This window comes from Rutilus rutilus (genome assembly GCF_951802725.1).
Source record: "Rutilus rutilus genome assembly, chromosome: 4".
In the NCBI taxonomy this organism is placed as follows: Eukaryota; Metazoa; Chordata; class Actinopteri; order Cypriniformes; family Leuciscidae; genus Rutilus; species Rutilus rutilus.
The window spans coordinates 7,199,071-7,222,746 of NC_140212.1; the positions used below are offsets into that span (position 1 = coordinate 7,199,071).

At 38.1% G+C, this 23,676-nt stretch overlaps 2 protein-coding genes across 3 annotated transcripts; one reads left to right on the plus strand and one right to left on the minus strand.

Moving 5' to 3' along the window:
* The first annotated feature begins 7,397 nt into the window (after positions 1 to 7,397).
* On the plus strand, positions 7,398 to 12,616 carry pou3f2a (POU class 3 homeobox 2a). Its single transcript, XM_084406784.1, is given in 2 exon segments — positions 7,398 to 9,273; positions 9,276 to 12,616. Coding segments are annotated over 2 exon segments (1,194 nt in total). The 5' UTR covers positions 7,398 to 9,224; the 3' UTR covers positions 10,421 to 12,616.
* Positions 12,617 to 17,135: 4,519 nt separating this feature from the next.
* Positions 17,136 to 23,171, minus strand: faxca (failed axon connections homolog, metaxin like GST domain containing a). 2 transcript variants are annotated; one of them, XM_084408203.1, is made up of 6 exons: positions 22,682 to 23,171; positions 21,329 to 21,464; positions 21,061 to 21,257; positions 18,755 to 18,972; positions 17,698 to 17,814; positions 17,136 to 17,595 (listed from the first exon to the last, which is right to left on the minus strand). In XM_084408203.1, the coding sequence occupies exons 1-6, from the start codon at positions 22,939 to 22,941 to the stop codon at positions 17,309 to 17,311; spliced, it is 1,215 nt and encodes a 404-aa protein (XP_084264329.1). In that variant the 5' UTR covers positions 22,942 to 23,171; the 3' UTR covers positions 17,136 to 17,308. The 2 variants fall into 2 exon arrangements, with proteins under 2 accessions (XP_084264329.1, XP_084264330.1); XM_084408204.1 differs by having other exon boundaries at positions 17,136 to 17,590; positions 17,693 to 17,814; positions 22,682 to 23,062.
* Between the last annotated feature and the right edge of the window lie 505 nt (positions 23,172 to 23,676).

Consider the following 23,676-nt stretch of genomic DNA (forward strand, 5'->3'; position numbering starts at 1 on the left):
GAAAATGACTTGTACATCTCACAATGTGGAATAGTTCTTTAAAGGGATACATATGTATTTGTGCACAAATCTAGAAACAGATTACAACTTCCTCTTAAAAATTAAGATTCTTTATTGGTATTAATGGTTCCATGAAGAACCTTTAAAATCTATTGAACCTTTTCATTTGCACAAAAGGTTCTTTATAGTGTAAAAAGGTTCTTTCCACATTTTTAAAGTGTTCAATACACTAAGAAAACATTGGTTATTCACTGAAAGGTTCTTTGGGGAGCCAAAAATGGTTCTTTTGCTGTGAAATCCCCCTTTTGGATGTAAAATGAGGCCAGTTTTGAAGTTGCCTATATTTTGAATTATTTTGGTCTTTTAGATAGACAAGATGACACTGGAAACTAATGGGAGTTTTGGGAGAGGATGGAGGTCTCACGGTTGCCATGGTGCCACAGGGTCGCGGGGGTCACAGCTGCAAGAGGCAGCTTTAGGAGATCGCTAACAATTGGGGGTCCACTAATCACACACACACACACACACACAGAGGCAGCTTTAAATGGAGCACCAGCGACAGCGCAGACTGCTTCACTCTTAGCAGGAATTCTGTGAGCAGCCACTCAGCCTTTCTCTGTTTCACCCCTTCATTCTCCAAATCTCTCACCTCTAGCCCCTCTGTTGGGCCAGCAAACCACTTCACAATCTCACCCTCCCACTCACACACACACAAACACCGCAAGATGTCCTTGGTCCTTTATGGCGGAGGACAGATGGTGTCCTGCCTTAAACCACTCAATTCTTTTTTTCCTACTTTCTCTATTTTTTATCTGTTCGGGAAGGGGGAGACAGGCTCTTGGGAAAGTGACCTAAACGTGGTGAACGCTTTAGTGAGACTTGAGTGGAGAAAAAGAGAAAATATGTATTAAAAAAAACCCCGGAATTTCTTGTTTGTCTCACACTTTTTTAATTGCATGCATATTCATGCATATAAATACAATACAATACAAGTACATACAATACACAATCATAAAGTGCACACAACCGAGCTAACAAAAATATGTCCTAAGAATGTTTTGGTAATGTTCCCATTTTTTTCGTAACTTTTCTACTCGGTCATGCGAACATTAAGGAAACATTAGATAATTCTTCAAACATTATGGGAATGTTACGTTTGAATGTTCTCTAAACATTCTGAAACAAGTAGTAAGTTTTGAGAACATTATTAAAGACCAGATCACTTTGAACTAACATTATATAAATGTTACTGGAAGAACGTTTGTTCATAACTTTAGATAACCTTGCCAGAACATTCCCTGTTAGTGGGGAAAGTTCTAAACAAAGAAGTATTATTCTTTAAATGTGCAATTGAACCATTTAGTGCTCACTAACAGCTAAACACACACACACACACACACATATACAGTCCATCTCTGCTGTCTGTCCTGACCTGGGTTTCGTATGCACGGATTCAGCCCTGCTTCAGCTGTTAGCGTGGCCATCAGTGTTCAACTAGATAGATTAACAGCCATTTTAACCCCTAGTTCAGACAGCTGCATTGATCTGGACTGATATACTTCTGTATAAATCCCCAGAGAAACAAACCAGGGTTGAAATCTGGGTTTAATCTGAGGTTAGCCCATCTTTATCGATCCATCTGGGCTTTCAGGATTCTACTCTTCTAGAATTATGTGAGTGTTCTGAGGTTCATGAGGGGAGTTCTAATGTATAGAATCATGGGAATGTGCTGATGCTGAGGTCACACATGAAGAGAGTTGTTTATACACTCTAAAATTAAAGGTTATTTATCAGAATCTGTGGCTTCATGAAGAACATCCATGGAACCATTTCACTGCATAAAAGGTTATTCATAGTGTAAAAAGGTTCTTGAGATTAATCATATGATGGTCACACTAAGAAAAATGATACTTTTAAGAACTGCTCACTGACAGGTTCTTCGGAGAACACAAAGTAGTTCTATGACATCCCTGCGAAAACTTGTTTTAGAACTTTTGTTTTTAAGAGTGTACATGAAGAAAATGTACATGTTCTAGAATCCTTGCGGTGTTCTGCTGAAGTTCATATTAATGTCCTATGCTGAAAGCTTATGCCTATGTTATTGACATCTAATAGTCTAAAACATTGGATATATTTTGTTCCTGATAACCACGCATGAAGATAATTTTACTGTTCTAGATCACTGGAATGTTCTGATGCTCAAGACATAGCAGAGTTCTAATGTTCTAGAATGTTGAAATGTATGCCTATAGATATCTAGCACATTGGAGGTGTTTTGATGCTGATATTCACACATAAAGATAATTTTGCTGTTCTAGATCACTGGAATGTTCTGATGCTCAAGACATAGCAGAGTTCTAATGTTCTAGAATGTTGAAATGTATGCCGACATTATAGATATCTAGAACATTGGAGTTTTGATGCTGATATTCACACATGAATATAACGTTAATGTTCTAGATCAGTGGTTCCCAAACCTGTCCTGAAGGCACCCCAACACTGCACATTTTCTTTGTCTCCCTAATCAAACACACCTGATTCAACTCATCAGCTCATTAACCCATGTGATAATGAGCTGATGAGTTGAATCAGGTGTGTTTGATTAGGGAGACAAAGAAAATGTGCAGTGTTGGGGTGACTTCAGGACAGGTTTGGGAACCACTGTTCTAGATCACTGGAATGTTCTGATGCTCAAGACATGGGAGAGTTCTAATGTTCTAGAATGTTGAAATTGTACCCTTCATTATTGATATCTAGAACATCGTCTGTGTTTGATGCTGATATTCACACATGAATATAACGTTACTGTTCACTGTAAAAAATTATCGTAATTTTAACGGTAAAAGACTGTAAAAATGCTACAGTGAAAAACTGTTAATTGGTTAACAGAAAGTTTCCGTACTATATACGGTAAATAACTGTGATAGATATAACGGTACATTTAATGTAATTTTACTGTAACATACCGTTAAATTTACAGTTTTTGAAAGTGAAAAAACAACTCATTGTATCATTTACAGTGAAAAACCGTAAATTGACATTCCCACAATTCCCTGTGACACTTCACATTTGATGTATTTTTGTTGAAATAACTATGTTTGTTTCTTCATAGTTTTCTTCGTTTTTTCTAATCAGTTATGTACATTAGGGGTTTATGTTACATTTAATGTTGTTAAATTAATGTTTATTGCATTTTTAAAATTTCATGTGTTACCATGATGGTGTTTAATGTTTGTGTGAATGACACTGTGCAGCTTCTATATATATTAGTATTAACTCTCTTGTGGAAGAACTGCTTATGTTGAGCTTTGATTGATCATGTGACTCTCATCATTGCTGTGATTGGTGGTTATCAGTGTAAAAAAACAGCTATTAATACTTCAATAGGACGGTAAATTAACATTATATCATATTACCGAAATCCAATGTTAAATATACCGTTTTTTTCCATAAAAACAACGGGAAGAAAGACAATTTTTTACAGTATTTTTCCGTTTTTTAACAGGAATTTTCTGGCGCCCCAGCTGCCAGAAAATTACCGTTTTTTTACGGTTTTTTTTTTTACAGTGATCACTGAAATGTTCTGATGCTCAAGACATTAGGAGAGTTCTAATGTTCTAAAATGTTGAAATTTTATTATAGATATCTAGAACATCATGTGTTTGATGCTGGTATTCACACATTGTATGAATAGAATTTTACTGTTCTAGATCCAGAGGTGGACAGTAACAAAGTACATTTACTTGAGTACTGTACTTAAGTAGGCCTACACTTTTTGAGTATCTGTACTTTACCAGAGTATTATTTGTTCTGGAAACGGTTTGACGTCAGAACCCAAAGTCGGGTTGACGTCAACATCCTACGTCGGACAGACGTTGGATTTTGGTTGGAAATAAAAGTCGGGTGATGTTGGTTTCTGACGTCAACCCGTTTTCATTTTCAACCACAATACAACGTCTGTCCAACGTTGGAGATTAACATCAATCTAACGTTGGATTTTGACATCAACCTGATTTTCATTTTCAACGTTGGGTTTGGTCTTCTAAATGCGAATTATGTCATTGTTTTGGAGCACACTAGCTTATAGATAACAGTAAGGCTAATATATTCCTACTAAAAGCCATAAACTTTAAATAGGGCACTATTTGAGGGAACAGCCATTTGGATGTCCGAAACCATCGTGGACGTTATTGAGTGCACTTATTTAATCTCACATTCAATCCCACTACTGGAACTGTGTTCTAGAAATACATTTGATATTGATATGAGGGTAGGTATGCAGGCATAGATTCTGTAAGGTACTGTAAGTATTACATACAACAATGCAACAATAATAAAACAATGCATTGCCACTATTTGGCCAGTAGTATCTGTACTTTCACTCAAGTAAGGAAGTTGTGTACTTTGTCCACCTCTGTCTAGATCACTGAAATCTTCTGATGCTCAAGACATTAGGAGAGTTCCAATATTCTACAATGTTCAAATGTAAGCCTTCATAGATATCTAGAGCATTGGAGGTGTTTGATGCTAACATTCACACATGCATAGAATTATACTGTTCTAGATCTGAATCTGATGTGGAGGACAAATTAGGAGAGTTCTGATATTCCAGAATGTTGAAATGTATGTCGACATTAGAACATTAACTGAAACGATGCTGAGATTCTTGCTTTTATGTTCTAGAATTGGAATGTTCATACATTTGGAGAGTTCAAATGTGCTAGGGAATGTATTGATGCTAACATAATAATTATTTTAAAGTTCTGGTATCCTTGGAGTATTATTGAGCTGAAATTCATATTTATGAATATAAAAGATGGTGTACAGTCATTTGTATCCTTGAACATGAAATGTTGAGTTTTAATATAGTTTATAATTCTACTATAATTGATCATTTTATTTAATAATTTTACTTGTATATTATCTTAATATTTCTGAAAAAAGAAAAGACTAAACACTAAAGCATGATAATCTCTAACTGAGATACAAGATAGCGCTATTTACGTTTGTATTATCTGTTTCAGTACGTCGATTTCTGATACAGCACTGCCGTGGACGATGACAAATATTAAGAAATATCAGATGTCGATATCAGAATCCTTTTCCCCTAGTTTAGTGTTAAATGTGCTAGCTAGAATGATGAGGATGTTGTGATGCTGATGTTCAAGCATACATAAGGAAAGGTCACTTGCCTCTATTTGGAAGAAAATTTAATGCCACAGTGACCCTGAAAACATGACCTCTTATATTCATACTATCACGTCTTCATAGAACAGATCAGGATACAGGAGGAGAAAAAACATCCATGTGGATTTTTAATGGTCTGTTGCAAAGGCGGTAAAATCCAATCAGCCATTAAACTACCAAACTCCTGCACAGGAGAGCACAAGAGAAAGAGACTTGAGTTTATTTTCCCCCATCAAGTCATAAAAGTTCAGGGAACAAGGGAATCAATCAGCGGTATCAGTTAGCCGCCTTCCAAAGATCTTGGACAATCATCTAAATATCTTAATGACTTTGGATTTGCACATTACAGTTTTATCATAACCGCCTAAGCTACTCAGACAAAGATTTACACCCATTATCTAAATAATACCCCTAATTAGTGTGTTCATTATATCCTCCCACACAAAGCCAGAGACACAGACACCTCTGGATTACCTACTTAATCTGATGATGCAATGTCATTTCCCCACTCACCCGAAACCAGCGCCAAATGTTTGTCACAATTAGATGGAAAATACATAATCCTCACAAATGCTCTAGAAGAACATCAGACATGGAGCTAAAATCTGAATGCTCAGACCATAGAAGGGATAGAAGCACGCAGGAGCTCAAATTATAACCCCGTTAAAATCCCACACCCTTGTGAAAAATATATGTAATTCTGCATTTTTGTTGTAATAATGGACATGCCTGCTGGGCTTCAAGATTATACATATTTAAACAACTACCCAATAAAAATGAGGGAGATATTGGGTCTGGCTGTGAGAGAAAAAGAGGAAGAGAAGTATTATTATTAATATTATTAATAATATATTACATTGCATTACATATGTACTGAGTATACTGTATACACATGGTTTAGTTATGATATTTGGTCAAATAAAGTTTTTACACAAAACTCATTTATTTCTATTTAAAATGTATTCGATTTGAAATATTTCTTCTGTAAAATGTGATGTTTGCCATTATGCTTGCCAAGAGCTTTAATCAGTATTTTATTATTTTTTAACTCTTAAGATTCACGTTCACACCATATTATTTTGGAAACAGGTGGTACTGCAGGGTTTGATCTAATGACACATGTGACGAGACAGTGTTTCTGCTGCATGTATGTGTGTTTGGGGTGCTGTTGACCCCAGTTTTGCTGTGCACAGTGGGGGTCTTAATACAGAGAGCTGAACTGCCCCTCTTTTATAAGGAGCATAATAGCCATTCGCTCACAGCTGACCAACGCTATCAAAGGGAGAGGAGGCATGTGGGATTACAGATTTAACGAGCCCTTTGTGCAGACTAATTACATGTGAATGAGGGTCTGTAGGAGCTCATCCACCCCTTGTATCTACCACAGGTGAACCCCAAACACCCCCCCCCCCCCCCACACACACACACACACACACACACACACATACACACAGACACACATTCAAACTTGTGTCACAGACGGAAAACACAACACAAAGTAATTGAGTTATATGATGAAATATATTGCAATTGATTTGTTTTCAGTGCACTTTATTATAAATGTGAGCAATAAAAAAATAAGAAATTTGTTCCTGTATTACCATAATGCACTTTCAATGACAAAACTTTCTAACAACAATTTATAGAAATGTTTTAGTAAACATTTTGTGTTTGTACATATTTTTTAATATTTGGACAATTTTTATTATTTATTTATTTATATTTATATATAGCCTATAGTTATTTCTTTCTTTTCTTTTTATTCATGTCATATTCTTGATAGTCTATTTTTATTATTGTTGTTGCACATGGGATAATAATTTGTATGTATGCAATATCTCTGTGGAAAATAGAAGGACCTTGAACCTTAAACATATAAACACTTTATATATTCTGTAATTATATTAATTATATGTGACCCTGGACCACAAAACCAGTCACATGGCTAATTTTTTTTAAACTGAGATGTATACATATTCTAAAAACTGAATAAATAAGCTTTCCATTGATGTATGGTTTGTTAGGATAGGATAATATTTGGCCAAGATACAACTATTTGAAAATCTGGAATCTGGAATATAATATTATTATATTATGCTCAATAGATTAGTATGTTTTTTTATATATATATTTTCATATAAGCTATTCATAATGTAGCAAACTGTAAATAATTATGCAATGTCTGTTAAGGACACTGAGTGCTACCAGAGTGTTCTGTTTGTGCTATGAAAAAGAAAAAGTATAAAAAGAAAAATCCCCATGATGATCGTGTTTTGAATTGGAACATTTAGTTACTCAACAGTCCTATCTAATTAAGCCATGAGAAATTAAATAACTCCAGCACAGGGTCGATATAATTACTGCTAATTTATTGCCCAGATTATTCACCATTAATTCTTGTTCTCTCAAACACCGAGTGGAGAACCTATAGCAGAGAGATAACTGTTTAATACAAGTAAACGCTGGGCCTTTTCGTCCCTTTAACGGTTCTAGCATCGTTTATGCGTTATTAGGATGTGTAATTGAACAGCCCATAGTTTGCATATTACTTTATTAAGATAATGTATTTTCTGCTTGGCCGTGCACGCCTGTGTTAAAGCTTCTGAATCTTAAAATTACAACTCAATTAACACGACCGCTTTTTGCATTTCACGAAAACTCCTGAGCATTTGGCAATCTACACTCACAAAAAAGTATCAAGGGACGATCGTGTGTTTTTTTTGTTTTTTTTTTGGAATATTTTACACTGCAGTGTCTTATGATGCATTACAAGAGGGTGCAGAAAATGTGTCCAGAGAAGTGTGTGTGGGTGCATGTTTACAAAAGGCTGTGGCTGGGGTGGAGGTAGAGCCCTGCCATTCACCTCTCACTGGCCCTGCGGCCCTGCGATGCCCTGCATGCGCTTTTCAGGCTTTGAAATGGGCTTTATGTGCGCGAGGAGAGAGAGAGAAAAGGCTCGAGCAGCTGTGACGTGGGCGGCGTTGTTTCATTCACCTCTCGCCATGGCAACGGACAGGGGCCCGAAAAAATGTCCCCTCCTTGAGCCATGTGAGAGACTCTGAAATCCCATCAGAACATAGAGTGCAGTTATTTCAGCCATGAAAATAAAATACAAACAACTCAAATATAAAGCAAATGTAATTATTATAATATAATTTGTCTATACATTCCTGAATAATTATTAATTCTCAGACACCTGTTTAATCTCCATGTGTAGGCTACTGTAAGCATTTAATTCGGTAACTTCATTGAACTCTATTATTAAGATGATGTGGTTGTGCTCACAAAACTAGGCTGAGAACTTTACCTTAAAACCTTCAGTTAACTAATGCCTTCATTTTTAAGTTGAAGTTTTTTTTTTTTTTAAGTTAAAGCTCACTGCACTTTTCAACCATTTTGAATTCATTACTGATGAATAAAATGAAATTAAAAGTCACAAACACAAATTACATTAATTAGATAGAAGTTAAAAGGATGGGATGATGACGATATTTTAAGGGCATGTAACATTTATGAATTATGTCCATGATTGTGTCTTTTTCGATGTGAAATATCTTAGGCACTCGCATGTGTTTATTCATTTTTGAAAAGCATATTGTTTTTATCCACTTATTTTAAATAAATATAAGATATAAATAGGCCTACACGCGCTGTTTTATCGTCTTTTTTCTTTGTTTGTTTGACATACACTCAACATATATCGACGGTAATAAAAATGTTAAATTGTTTTCATATGCTAGTTTTCACGGTTCATTTAAAAAAGAAAAACATTTTAGTCCTTTTTGTACAAAACACTCATACAATAGCCAATAATAACGAATGCTAGTCAGAATTAATTATTTTTGTTCTACTGGCATGACTATCCTATACATATCAGCACAATAATTATACCTTACAGCATCATAATAATTTTGAACTGAAACATTTAAACTTAATGAAAAACTTAATGAAAGCCAGGCTGGATACCTTTGGAGCCCATTGCGCCCACTGCGCCCTGTCACTGCTGATCCCTCTGTGCTTGTTTTCAGGAGAGCGCAATGGGATGGGGGTTCTGTGTCGAATCTACTGCGACCAATGAACGCGCCGCTGCCACATCTGTCAAGCCGTGCTGACCAATAGACAGCAGCGCGAGGCGGATCTCAGGTGCGCGCCTCTGCGTCTTCGCGGCTCTGGCGCGCTGGGGAGCCGCCTGTGGCACAGAGTAGCTGTAGAAACTATGGCGACCGCGGCGTCCAACCACTACAGCATCCTGTCCAGCTCGGAGCCCGGCAGCATGCAGCAGACGCCGCCGCCGGCCTACAGGGACGCGCACAGCCTTCTGCAGAGCGAGTACACCACTCTGCAGAGCAGCGGGAGCACGCTCGGCCACGCGCACCAGTGGCTGACGGCGGCGCTGTCTCACGGGGGAGAGGGGTCGCCGTGGCCCGCCAGCCCGCTGGGTGAGCAGGACATTAAGCCGGTGGAGGAGCTGCAGCATTCGCCGAGACAAGCGCATCTGGTGCAGCAAAGCCAGCATCACGAGGCGGGCGCTTGGCGCGCGACCACCACCGCGCATATGCCGAGCATGAGCAACTCCAACGGGCAAAGCCTGATCTACTCTCAGCCCGGCTACGGCGAGCCAGGGATGCACCACGAGGACCACCACAGCCCGCATCTGAGCGAGCACGGCCACCCGCAGAGCCTGCACTCGGACGAGGACACGCCGACCTCGGACGACCTGGAGCAGTTCGCCAAGCAGTTCAAGCAGCGCCGGATCAAGCTGGGCTTCACGCAGGCGGACGTGGGGCTCGCGCTGGGCACCCTCTACGGCAACGTCTTCTCCCAGACCACCATATGCAGGTTCGAGGCGCTCCAACTGAGCTTCAAGAACATGTGCAAACTCAAGCCCCTGCTCAACAAATGGCTGGAGGAGGCGGACTCCACCTCGGGTAGCCCGACCAGCCTGGATAAGATCGCCGCGCAGGGGAGGAAGAGGAAAAAGCGGACCTCCATCGAGGTGAGTGTCAAAGGGGCCCTGGAGAGCCATTTCCTCAAGTGCCCGAAACCCGGGGCGGTGGAGATCACCTCGCTGGCGGACAGCCTGCAGTTAGAGAAGGAAGTGGTGCGGGTCTGGTTCTGCAACCGGCGGCAGAAGGAGAAGCGAATGACGCCCCAAAACGGACCGATGGCCGGGAACGAGGATGTGTACGAGGACGCCTCGCCTCACCACGGGGCGCAGACACCTGTTCCGTGAGAAAGGGGCGGCTTGAACATAATCGACTGTCTCTTTGTCCCGGCCACAAGCCCGTTCGGGGCGGACCGACGGTGATGAAGCGTCTCTGTGTGTGGCACCTCCGAGGGCGCGGAGCGCGCGTGGTTGCGCGAACAATCTACGGGCACGGGCGCGAGAAAACACGCTCTGGCAAAAAAAACCGAGGCGTTACGCGCCGCGACCGAACCTAAAGAGGGAACGTAAACATACTTTTATTTAAGAGATTTCTTTTCAAGTCCGGGGATCTGTGAAAGCATCATATCACTTCCAACCGAAAGCTGTGAAAAAGGCGTCAGGGGCACGCCATCTTCCCCTCATGACCACAAAAGGTTTATTCCTGATTGAAATGAATCCGGTTCAATGTCTGCTATTCATTCTCATACAAAAATTAATGGCAAATGCTTTATTATTATTATTATTATTATTATTATTATATCTCCCGTCATGATCACAAAATGTTTAATACTGATTGAAATGTGTCTGCATTTCATTTAACTTCTGATATAAATGGCAATAATAATAATAATAATAATAATAGGCCTAATATCTAAATAGCTCTAAATTATTTACCATAAATAAAAGGATCCGAATATAGCCTACTAAAAAACAAATTTTAAAACAACAATAATGATAATCATAATTGTTATTATTATTATTATTTACAGTATGTACATATTATGTACATATTAACATATGTAAAAGCATCACTGTAAATGTGATCAATTCTCAAAAAAATCTAATTTCGGTCACAACAAAGGCTGCCAAGTGCTGCTGTGTGTTGTTCAGTGGCCGAGCAGCCTGATTTCATGCAGATCACGGATTCACACTGCTGCTGCAAAACAGAGGCCTGGGGAAACATTCAAACCTTTCCTCAGAATCACACAGTGCTGTGGATCACTTCGAAATGTCTGTTTACAAATGAAATGAAATGATACAAGCTCTTTGTAATTAACCACTCAATTGGGTCTTTCTTAACATTTTGATTGAATTTCTATAAGCATCCGCCAAAAGCGTCCGTGATTTGAGACAGTGGTTTGTTATTTTCTTCCCTTATTTTAAATCTCTCTTTTTTTTCTCCTGATTTAGGAAATCTAAAAGAAAGCCAAATAGAATCGTATTATTGTGATATTTCATATTACAAATAAAAACAAACCAGCTTTAATTTAATTAATTTGTCTGGAAACGCTTATGGCGTATAAATGTCAATATTTAAAACCAACAACAATGACAATATAATAAGAGTAATAATAATAATGATAATAATAATAATAATAATGTGAGGCCAGTGTTTCTTGCCCAATTTTTACTATAGTAACATTGTGTGATTTTGTGCGTCAGCTAAATGTATAAGCCTCAACATGTTTGTATCTGTTTGATATTTTGTGTTTCTTGTTTATCCCAAATTTATCTCTCTTTTTGTACGAGAAATACTACACCAGCTGTGTTACAATTATTTGATGGCCTGCATCGAAAAAAAAAGGACATTGTGCGTGGATTTTTAATTTTCTATGGCTCTGTGAATACTTGTATATTTGTGCACTTAACCTGGCACTGCCAAAGCACAAGCTGTCAGTGCGCCCTGTTGAGGCCAGTAACGTCTTTGGTTTTGACAGAAAAATTGCACAGTTTTTAAAAGGCTTTTGTCATTAAATGAATACATTTTTATATAAAGAAGTGCTTCTCGTGAATCTATGCCCCGTGAATGAAGATCCTCAAGATAAATGGATTCACAATTTCACACGTTATGTGAGCATCAAGGCTTGAATGTAACGTTGCCCCGGGATGAAATGATGCTGTAGATCCATTGCAGCCCGTTGCAATTCATTCGCTTCGATTTCTACGTGACCGTGGAGCCAAATGTTTGCCATTCCACCCGTAATGAAGACGGATTAGACGGGTTAAAACGAGAGAACGGAGGCGTGCGTGAATATTTTATTATGCTATTCTGGATCTATAGGACTCTTTTTTCATATTCCAAATCGCCCAAAAATGGCTTTAAAATGTAAATGTAAACAAAACATCACACTGCTACTATTAGAACATTAGTGATCTATTGGCTAATATAGCTTTTAAACGATAACGAATGTATTATGTTGTTTCTCAGACAGTCTTTCCAAATATCATCGGCCATTCTATAAAATCAATTTACTGTTTCATCAATGAACAATTTTAGGAAAACGACCAAAAACAATCTCAAGGCCTTGGAAATTTCGACTGCCTTGAAAAACCCGCATTTGTGTGTGTGTGTGTGTGTGTGTGTGTGTGTGTGTGTGTGTGTGTGCGTGTGCGTGTACCTACTTAACAATATTCTGGGCACAAATTTGTACACTAAATCTGACAAAAACTCCCAATACCTAATTTTGGGGACGTCCTCATTCCTATAAACAGCATAAAATCAATAAAAAAAAAAAACATTTTTTTATATTTTTGTATTATTGCAAAAATGCAGAAAATGTTATTGTAGGGTTAGGGTTAGTGTGTGGGTTATGGATATATATATATAATATATATCTAGCTGCATTTAAAAACGATAAACCTGCAATGTGCCCAAAATGCCCATTTAGATAAGTAAACGTGTGTTTGTGTGTCCTCTCTATTGCGAGTATGTGCTGTGAGCGCCATCTACTGACAAAATGTGTTGGAGCAACTCTTAGTGATATAGAGACATTACAGTCAAAGATAAAGGTATAAAGTCGTGGAATATGAACTTGGAGATGTATTTATTTGGCGGTGTAAATATACCGGTAGTCACTCATCTTGTCTGTGTGTTGTCAGTGCAGATTGTAGGCCTTTAAGAAGATTTATACGGTTATAACGTTCTAAAACCCAGCAAGTCTTAAAGGGATTCATCCAAAAATAAAAATTCTGTCATCATTTACTCACCCTCAAGTTGTTCTACATTACTCCAGTCTTCAGTGTCACATGATCCTTCAGAAATCAGTCTAATTTGATGTTAAACCTGCATGAGTTTTTTTTTCTTCTGTTGGACACAGAATGTTGGTAACCAAACAGTTTCTGGTCGCCATTTACTTAGTATTTTTTCATATTGTGGAAGTCAATAGGGTCCAACAACTGTTTGGTTACCAACATTCTTCAAAATATCTGCTTTTCTGTTCAACAGAACAAAGAAACACATACAGGTTTAGAACAACTTGAGGGTAAAAAATGTGAAATTTTCTTTTTTGTGTGAACTATCCCTTTAAGTAAATGTATATTTGTGGATACTTTTGAAAGTGACCATAGGTTTTTCATGACAAGGTTGTGTTTGAGGAAAAGTTCTTGTACTATGGTGGCACTTTGGATCAATCACTCTGGATTGCTTAAGGCTGAAGATCAACATTAAAACTTAATTTATTTTTTAAACTTTTGTGTTTTCCTAAACTCTTAAGTTGGATTCTATTTCTGTCTTTGAACAACCCAAAGCAAAAATGAAAGTCACTTGATGTGTGTAACAGCTATACAGATCAGCAAATCAATCTAAAATATCAATAGTTGAATAAGCTGAACTAAATAATCAAACCTTGAACAAGCATAATATAATGTATATAATTTATAATAATTTAGCTTTAATTTCACTAATAAGCATCCCCCCATTTGTGCCACACTATATTCATTAATGTGATTTAAATCGTTTTTTTGTGCTTAATGAAAGACATTGTAAATAATATGAATCAGTAAAGAAGATTTAAAAAATGGACTGAAATCAGAAACCAAACATACAACCAGGATAGTTTCCTTTAATACAGCTATATTTAACATTTTGGTTCCTTATGTTACAGTGATCATTCATGTACACAACCCCTCCCTCCCCAATATTATGTCTAGCCCATAATAAAACCATAAATCCACCAGGGTCATGATACACACAACACAGACTCTGCAGTATGGCTCTAAAATCAGCACACACAACTGTAAGAAAACATATAAGAGATTTGAACTTTTACCTTTGCCTTTCTAACATTATTCCATCTGCCATATTTCCATCACATTTGGCATATGAGTGGGGTGTTGGGTAGTGAGTCTTAAAATAACAAGGTAAATAACAAGATTGTCATGTATGGATGATAAAACTGGCTAGAAAATAAAGCTCAACAAGGAAGCACTTGCATTTGAAATTGAATTTGAAATGCATTCAATATAATCAAACAAAACATACAGCTCTCTGAGCAAATATATTCACGAAGAAAAAAATATATGAAACTCATTAAAAGTCAAGAATAAGTTCAAAATATAAACTCAATCATAAGTAATAAATAAAAAAGTGGTATTAAAGCAGTACACATAAAAAAATATTAAAAAATATATAATAATTGTTTATAGAAACAGGCACAGTCAAGAATCAATAAAAAAAAAAATACAAATAAGCAAATAAACATCATAAGAAAGAATATGGTTTTAATTGTATGCACTTTAAAAAAATAAAATAATTAATGGCATGGTAGCCTACCTTTTCAAACAGTAGGCTAGCCTTTTTCTAATAAAGCACCAGTTAATGAACCTGTCCTGATGTTTGTATAAAAATGGTTTTTCATACACATTTACTAATAATTTGGGCGTATTTGTTTTGTTTGAACAAACATCAGATAAGTAGCCTACATGTGCATTTAAAGGGCGTAAAAATGGCGAGACACTTTCCATTCTTTCTTACAAGAGCTCGATAAAGACAGCGTAATGCAGGATTACGTTCAAGATATTAAAAGGGCATTTGTGGTAACAGGAAAGTTGTGTGTATGGCACAGCAAGATACAGATTATATCTCTCTACGGAACAGAAAAAAAACATAAGTCTCCCGTCTTGCATGTGTCATTTGGTGTGCACCAGCCCCTGGGAGATCATTCCTGCGAGTGTATTCATGTGTAACGATTACTCAGTCGTGCAGCAGATGGACACACACACACACACACACACACACACATTAGCTGTCTGTCTCCATCTGTATTGTGTTATGTTCCTCCCTTCTGTAATCGCTGCATTACCGGGGTGTTTTCTGTCATGTCCACAGTCCACAGGAGGCGCTATTGCTCAATCACAGAGACCCATCCGAAGTGTTTGCTGTTCGACAAACACAAATTGTTTTTGCCTACTTTTAGCACAGCTGCACATACATATAACGGTTGCATGATACAAATTTCAATACGGTTATGCTGCGCAACAAACTTCCGTATTCTGTAAAACAGGTTGCATCGCTTCCGGGTTTTTTTGCCTTCTCACTAACGTTAATTCGGATATAAAAAAAATCGAATAAAACGTCAACAATAAAAATAACATCCTCATAACATACATTGAAATCCGTCAGGTCATGCTTTTAACACTTTCTCCGACAAGATGCGACGAGACCTGTTTTCCTGTTTGTTCATATGATAAACTGAAAAAATAAGATTCAAAATCTGCATTAGATTTACTTTTTTTGTATGGAAATAGACTGCGAACCCCAATTTGATAAAATTGATAAATTTTATATTTATATTTACCATAGGCTATTTATTCCTAAGGGCTATGAATAATTCACCCAAAAAAAAAAAAAAAAAATCTGTAGTAGCTACCAATTTAAGCCAATGGCATTTGACGTCACTGATGTTTAACATCGCGTCATGTGCACCATAAAGTCGACATAATAGAGAAGTCGCGATCGTCTGTTTTCCCTATTGTGAAGTATATCTGAAGAATATATAGAAAAAAAAAATGTAGGGCGGGACCTGATTTTGTCCATGGGGAATTGATTGAATGGTTGTGGTTTGCTATTGGTCTATCTGATTTGATTGACAGGTTGTCCCACCCTCACGCCAGTAAACATGTCATCAGAGAAAATAAGTTGCTGCAACAGGGAGATTTTAAAAAAGATTTAAAAAAGAGGGAGGATAAGTGATTTTGATTAAACATTAAAAGGGCACATGCATTGAAAAAAGTAATGATGTGCACTATTCAGCAATATACTAAAAAAAAAAAAAAAAGAATTGTCAATTTTGATTTCATGGTGACTTTAAATATGCACAAGCACAAATGATGAGAGCTGCAGCGGTGGGGAAGATTTTCTCTGACCCTCACATAAAGCTACACTATACCTTCTTTTTTTTTGACTGACCCTGGTCACTATATGCTTCCATTATAAACATATATGTTTCAAATGTCTATGTTAAACAGTAAATTTCATAATTTTCCTTTTTTGGGTGAATTATTTCATGAATTGTGTGATTGCTGGAACGGTTTGAGAACATACAAAACATCAGCTAATTTCTGGTCAAACATCACAATAATCATCCATAAGTTTACTCCCTCTGCATTCTCTGCTTTTTCCTAACAAGCTTTGTATATTTTACTGAACAAAACTGGAAATTAACTATGAAATATTGTGTTTCACATAATTATTATCTACACATTTCAATCATCACCTAAAATCCTTATTTCTCTCTGACTACTAATAAATCCCAGGATGTAAGAAATGCTGATTAGCTACAAACACACATTGTAAATGGGAGGTGGTCACACGTGATGATGTCATTCTGATGATTCCGAGCACTGTGATGATGTCACACGGCGAGAGGAGTGATTCAGCTGAAGCATCATTCACTCCTTTAAATTTTCACTCTATCCACTTTTATTATTTTGTCTGATGTTTTTTCTTCCTGTCGATCTGGATTCTCTCTGGCCCGGCATGGCAGGCGCCCTTTCCTCGTTTAATAAAATTCTCTCTTTCGTCACATAAAAACTGTCCGAATGCTCTTCCCATCTGCTTTATTGCAATCCCTCGCTCAGAGTTGCCACGTCACCATGATAACATCTTCATTTGATCAGCCCTTCCCCTGATAAAGGGCTAGCGGGAGAACAAAGGGGCGGGGCCCGTGCAGATACATCACAGAGGGGGTGTGGTTATCACTTTAACTGCTCCGTTTCCGAGCATTCTGTGTCCATGTCAGAATCGAACAGAGAGCGTCCGGTGATGTCGCTGTCCGGCGACGGCGTGTTGTGGTGTGACAGAGCGCTGTCCTGCTCCTGGAAGCTGTCGCTGCGCGAGTAGAGACCCAAATCCGGAAGCTGGGAAGGAGAATCCGGCTCCTCGCTCAGTCCGTCGTAGTAAAGGTCATCGACATCCACAAACCACTCCGGCCAGAATTTCCGGCGGATTCGCTCACAGTACATGGCCAGATTGATGAACTCACCTGTGCCGAGGGAGCAGCTTTAGTCAATTCATACGCTCAGAACACATGAATGTTCACATGATGGTATTCCCATACAAAAAAAGCATGACCTATTGACCTCACCTTTGATTAACTGTTCCGGACGCGTTCCAGGGAGAGTCCACATGGCCTGAGCGAGATGACCAAACACAGCAGCATCTACTGTGGAAAGCTTCGGGCCCATTAGATACTTTTTATTGCCTGTGCAAGAAATTATTATTAAACTGAATTATATAAGACAATGGGAAAAAAAAAGATTTTGATGTTTTTTAGGGGTGTTTACACTTTTTATGTATTTTGGCCACTTCATTTACACGAAAACAATGTTTTGTGGGCTTGAAAACGCAAACTTTTGAAAATGACTCTACGTTTTTGAAAATGATACGTTATCATCTCCGTGTAAACTACAAAAACTGTCAATTATAAACCATAAATACAAGTAACTGACCCTAAACCAAACCCTAACCATAACCGCAACTCTATAGTAAGTACATGCACTTAATTAATATTACTCAGTACTTATTTGAGTAAGTACAATGTAATTACGTCACCTTAAAATAAAGTGTAACCAAAGTATGATCTGGTTTATGGGTTATGCAATTGAAAAAACTGTTTTCTTACTTAGTGGTAATGTTTTACATTTAAAATATTAAAAAAGTCTTGAATCATTAAATTATCAATATATATATTTTTTTTTTAATGATCAAAATTATGTGAGTTTATGCTTGAAGCAAGAAAAAAATTAAATGGGGTAAGAAAAATAATTGCTTTCAATTACCCCACTTAACATCTTAAATCATTCTCCAAGTTAATGTATCTTGATTTAGGAGTGTTTAGATGTTTGTACTGGAGAACAAGACAAAAATGCAAGCACAACTTACTGAGCACTAGAGGGCAGCACAGATCCATTGCTGCATTATTTTATAACCTGTTACAAAAGCTCTGAAATCTCCAGATTGATCTAGAACAAGGATGGGCAAACTCGATCCTGGAGAGCCACTGTCCCGCAGAGTTTTGACAGTTGCCCTCCAGGACTGAGTTTGCCTAATCCCTGATCTAAAATGATCTAGCCTAATCACTAAAATACCATAAATCCTTTCAATAAAGCTCACTAACCGTGGCTCAGACATTGAAAACATACCAAGGAGTGTGGCAAGGGTGCGCATGTCAGTCTCCATCAGAGTGTAAACTTCCTCTTTGGAGAAGCGTCCGATCCCGTGCCCGTACATCTCTCTCTTCACGATGCCACCGTTCACCTGACTCAAGATCCACCTGAGCATGTCACTCAGCGGCCCGTTTGTGGCTAACATCTTCTGCGTCTCCTCCACGTTGTCCACCCACTGACAGTATGCTATCGTCCTAAAGCACAACACACATCATATCTCATCTTGATTATCAACACAGTAACCAAAATCTTACATAACTCTAGAGCTTACTGTATCGTTTTTGATACACAAATTTCTAAGGCCCCTTAATTATTAACATGATCAATATTATTGGAGTGGAAGTCAACAAGCCCGCCTAAAGCCTCAATGTGGTTATGTGATCTAGTATCATACTGAAAATGAGAGAAAATTAAATATTTAATGAAAGGATCTGTCCAAATTTTTTATAAGACTTGGCAACCCATGAATACATATTTTGAGAAGATGAAGACTCTCCCACTTATTGATCAATGTTAAATATTAATCACCAATTGGAGTTTTGTTTTATAATTGTGTACGGACCACGAATATGTCAGGAAATTGTATTATTGGCTATGTATTTGTGTATACATATATATTTCTATTGTTATTATATATATATAAAAAAAAACGTATTTTATTATGAGCATTATTATCGTCTTAACCTTAATGTAATGTATGGTAATTATTTTGGCGGAAAGGGTTATAAAGGGGGGAAAAGCTATAACTTAAATTGTATGAAACTTTCTGTTAATGCTTTGAAAATGTTTATAAATAAATTATATATTAAAAAAAATTATTAACATGATCAAAACATCGCTGAAAATGTACTGATTGTATAAAGTAAAATTAAGAATAACTTCAATATTGTTATTAATATTTCAAGACGAACACTATCTGGATTGAAGCAACTTAGGTTTACTTGATTATCCATCCATATTTGTTTAGAAAATTCATGTTAAAATGTGAGAATCACATATTTTACATCAGGCTTTTGAGGAACGATTATTTGTATATCTCTCAGTCATTGTATTGCGTTGCATTATGTTTTGACCGCACAATGAAAACAACAGAGATTTGATCATAAAACTAAGCATAATCAGAGAATGTCTAATAAGGGGAGAACTTCCACTCTCAGTAAACTTCCGGCTTCTGAACTGGTTGCAGTTCCACTCTGGTTCCATATGAGGGCGCTCACAGGACGAGTGCAGAATGAATGGAGGTCTATGGCGCTATACCCCTCAAAATCCACTTTTCTCAGGATATAATTTTTTGTATCAAAAGTCACTTATTTGCTTTAAAAAGTCTTTTAAAATGTCAATGACGTCATACACATCGTACGACCAGAGATACTGCTTTACGGCAATCCTTCGCTTTGGTGCTTTCGCGCTCTGCACTTTCTTTTCTCTCGAGGGATCGACAACACAGCTGACACAGGTAAATACACGTGCTAGAAGAGTTTTTGTTTTGTTGTTTTAAAAGACCACGCCGAAAATACACACACACACACACACACACACACACACACGATGCCATCAAGCGGTATCTCTGGTCGTAATCAGTCCTTCACTGACCAATCAGCATTCATTAGCAGAATGCTAGCGTGTTATGGGCAACAACAACTCAACCTGTAAGAAATCAAAAGGACTTAAGTACTCGTTCATTCAACTTTCAACCTATAACCCATGTTGAACTTGCAAAACCTACAGTCAAATCTGAGATTTCTCAACGGCAATCGGGTGAAAGAGACAAATTTAGCCGTCTAGCCCCATAGACTCCCATTCATTTTGCACTCATGGGCGATCGCCCCCAGTGGAACTCTGGTGGAACTACAACCAAAATTCGGTACAATAGGACTTAATAGGGAGTGGCCAGGCTCTCTCCGTAGACGAGCTCTGGCATAATATATCATCTTAGTAAGACATATATAGAGTGATAACTGATATTTATATGCTCTTTATGTAAGTAGTCTGTTAAACTGTTATAAAGATCTCACAGATTTATATTACAAGCTACAAGCTTTTTGCAATATAAAATAACATCAGCATATTTTCGCTCAGTTTGGTGAGGTGTTTTTCCTCCTCAAATATGAGCTCCATATTCTCACTATATCATACTTTATGAGGGTTAAATAGCCATGTTCATGTTGGAGTCCACCTGTATTATGAAAGGCACCTGACCTCTGCCCAGAATATAATGAAGAATTGAAGAAGGTTGTTCAAATTCTAGACCATGATGTGGAGGAAAACCAGCTCAGTCTCACCAGTAGAAGTGTTCCTCCACCATTTTGGTGATGGCACGTGAGATGGCTTTCTCCTGAGGACTCAGGCTGGAGTTGAGGTTCACGCCGAGCTTCTCCTCCAGGAAGTCGATGATGAACTCCGTCCCGCACACCTGCTCCTTATTATACGCGATCCAAGGCATCTTCCCTTGAGGAGACAACTTCCCATCGAAATAGTTCTGAGGAGAAAACAGTTTGTAAAACGTCCATCTCTTTTTAGAACATAATCTCAGACATCATATTTTGTTACCTGGTAGGGAAGGTCCGCCATGCGCAGGTAGGTTTCTATCTTCAGGCAGAAGGGGGACAGGCTAGGGACTCCAGTTTTGGGTCGGGCAAACTGATGCAGAATGATGGCGTCTTCAGAGTCCAACTCCTGGTCCTTCCTACAGGGCATCAAATATACACTTAATGCACTTACACACACAAAATCTGCGTTTCTTCTCTTCCCTAGCTGGCTTCCTAATCTAGTTGTCTAATAAACCTGGCATTGTGCACTACAACGATTGTTGGCCCTTGATGAATGCTTTGTTCTTGTTTTGTAAGTCGCATCTGGATATAAGCATCTGCTAAATGCATAAATGTAAAAGAGCATCAGAAATGAATGGAGATCAAACAGTACTACAACTATTTATATTTTTAAAACAAGTTCATCAAATCCCTAAATGAGCAATTTTGTTTCAAAATGCAGCTGAAACATCAAGTTCAGAGTTTATTCTTCAGTGTTTTCTATCAGCAGGATTTAGTCGCTGTCCACTTTGCTAGTGCTGAAATGCATTGAAGCATCATACTAGTCATTAGCTTTCTCTTTTGTTTTGAGGTTTGTTCTTATTTATTGAAACTTAAAACAATTAATCATATGTTATTTGTTTACTGCATGTCTGAATCAATAGCTTATGTAAATCGAATAACATGTAACCCGAGACGTTTTGCTGAGGACTAACAGCGCTGCCATTTCTGCAAAGGTCAGAGAGGAAGCGAAAGCACAGAATTAAACCCAATTCACTATGTCTGATCACTATAATGACGGGTCACTATTTACACAGTCTCACAAGGGGTCAATAAAGGTCATTCTGTCACACCACATTAACTCAAGTAGACATTATCCTCTACGCCTGCAACCGTGCCCTTGAAATAGCACACATCAACATGTCAACATTCATGATTTAGACGAGGAAATAAACAGCATCCTATTCTTGCATCCTGCTCAAAATTCCTTGAGCTGGCAGGTATTCATTCATTCATCCTTCCTCAGTGGAGAATAATGAATGGACTGCACTGCACTGTGTTGACTTGTCCAGGATATTAATTTAGTTACTATTTTCTTTCTTAAAGACCCTGTTCATGCCCCTCTCCCTCCATCCAAGGGCCATAACAAGACCTGATAACATGATTTGTCACAGTTATTTAACACAATAAATTAACTGAAACTCTTTACATGTGCTTTATAAACTACATATTTACTATTAATAATAATGACATAGATAGATAGATAGATAGATAGATAGATAGATAGATAGATAGATAGATAGATAGATAGATAGATAGATAGATAGATAGATAGATAGATAGATAGATAGATTCTGCAAATATTCCATAATACCTAATGACAAGCAGCTCGTGTAGCAAATATGCAGCGGCGGCGAGCAGCGCGCCCCCGGTGATGTAGAGCGTTTTCCTCCAGCAGGAGTCGGATCCTAACGCAGACATGATCCCTCCGTACTCCTGCAGCGGGTAGGCGATGATGTACTCATACAACGAAAAAGGCTCCTCGGGGCCGCACAACCCGAGCGAGAAGCTCTTGTTCCGGCCCAGTTCAAGCGCGCAGGAGCGGCTCCAGGCGAACCCGACGCGCCAGTACATCCTCTCTCTCCTCTATCCGCCCTTCGGCCCGCTGTGGGTTCGACAGGGGAGGCTTCATTAGTGCCGCAGGGTGGAGGTGAAGAAGATGAGGGTGTCAGAGAGCGGGTGAGGAGCAGCAGCGGGCATGTCTCCTCCTGAAACTGTCCGTCAGTCCCCGCGATGGGGTCGACATCAGTCCGCTCGCCGCTCGCCGCCGCTGTTTACCGCACAGCTGAGCGCGTTGCGTCACCAGGGGCGGGGCTGCTGATGCTGCGAGGGGGCGCGCAAATTCTCGAATACTCAATTCTCATTGGCTAGCTCTACTGCTGTGACGAGAGAGTTTGATAACAACATTTTTGTAATAGCTTATAACATGAAATCATGTCAGTAATTTACAGATGCTTAAATTCCCTTCCTACAAGAAATAGTGGATAAAGTAGCTTTCCAACTAACTCCACAGATTAGAAGGGATCATTATATGTTCTAACTTCTATTTACACATATTATTAATATAAATACATATAAACATAAATGTCTAATGTAAAGTGAATGCATGCAGTGGCTCAAATACCTAAATGATGTCATTGCACTATATAACAAAATATCAAACCAATTAAAACCAATTTTCTTAATTAAAAGAAAAATTACACTAACCTCAGTTTTATATATTATATATATTTCTGTCATGACAACTCGGAAGATTGGTATGGTAATAGAGATAGGCATGGTAATGGATATGGTACGGTATGTTATGTT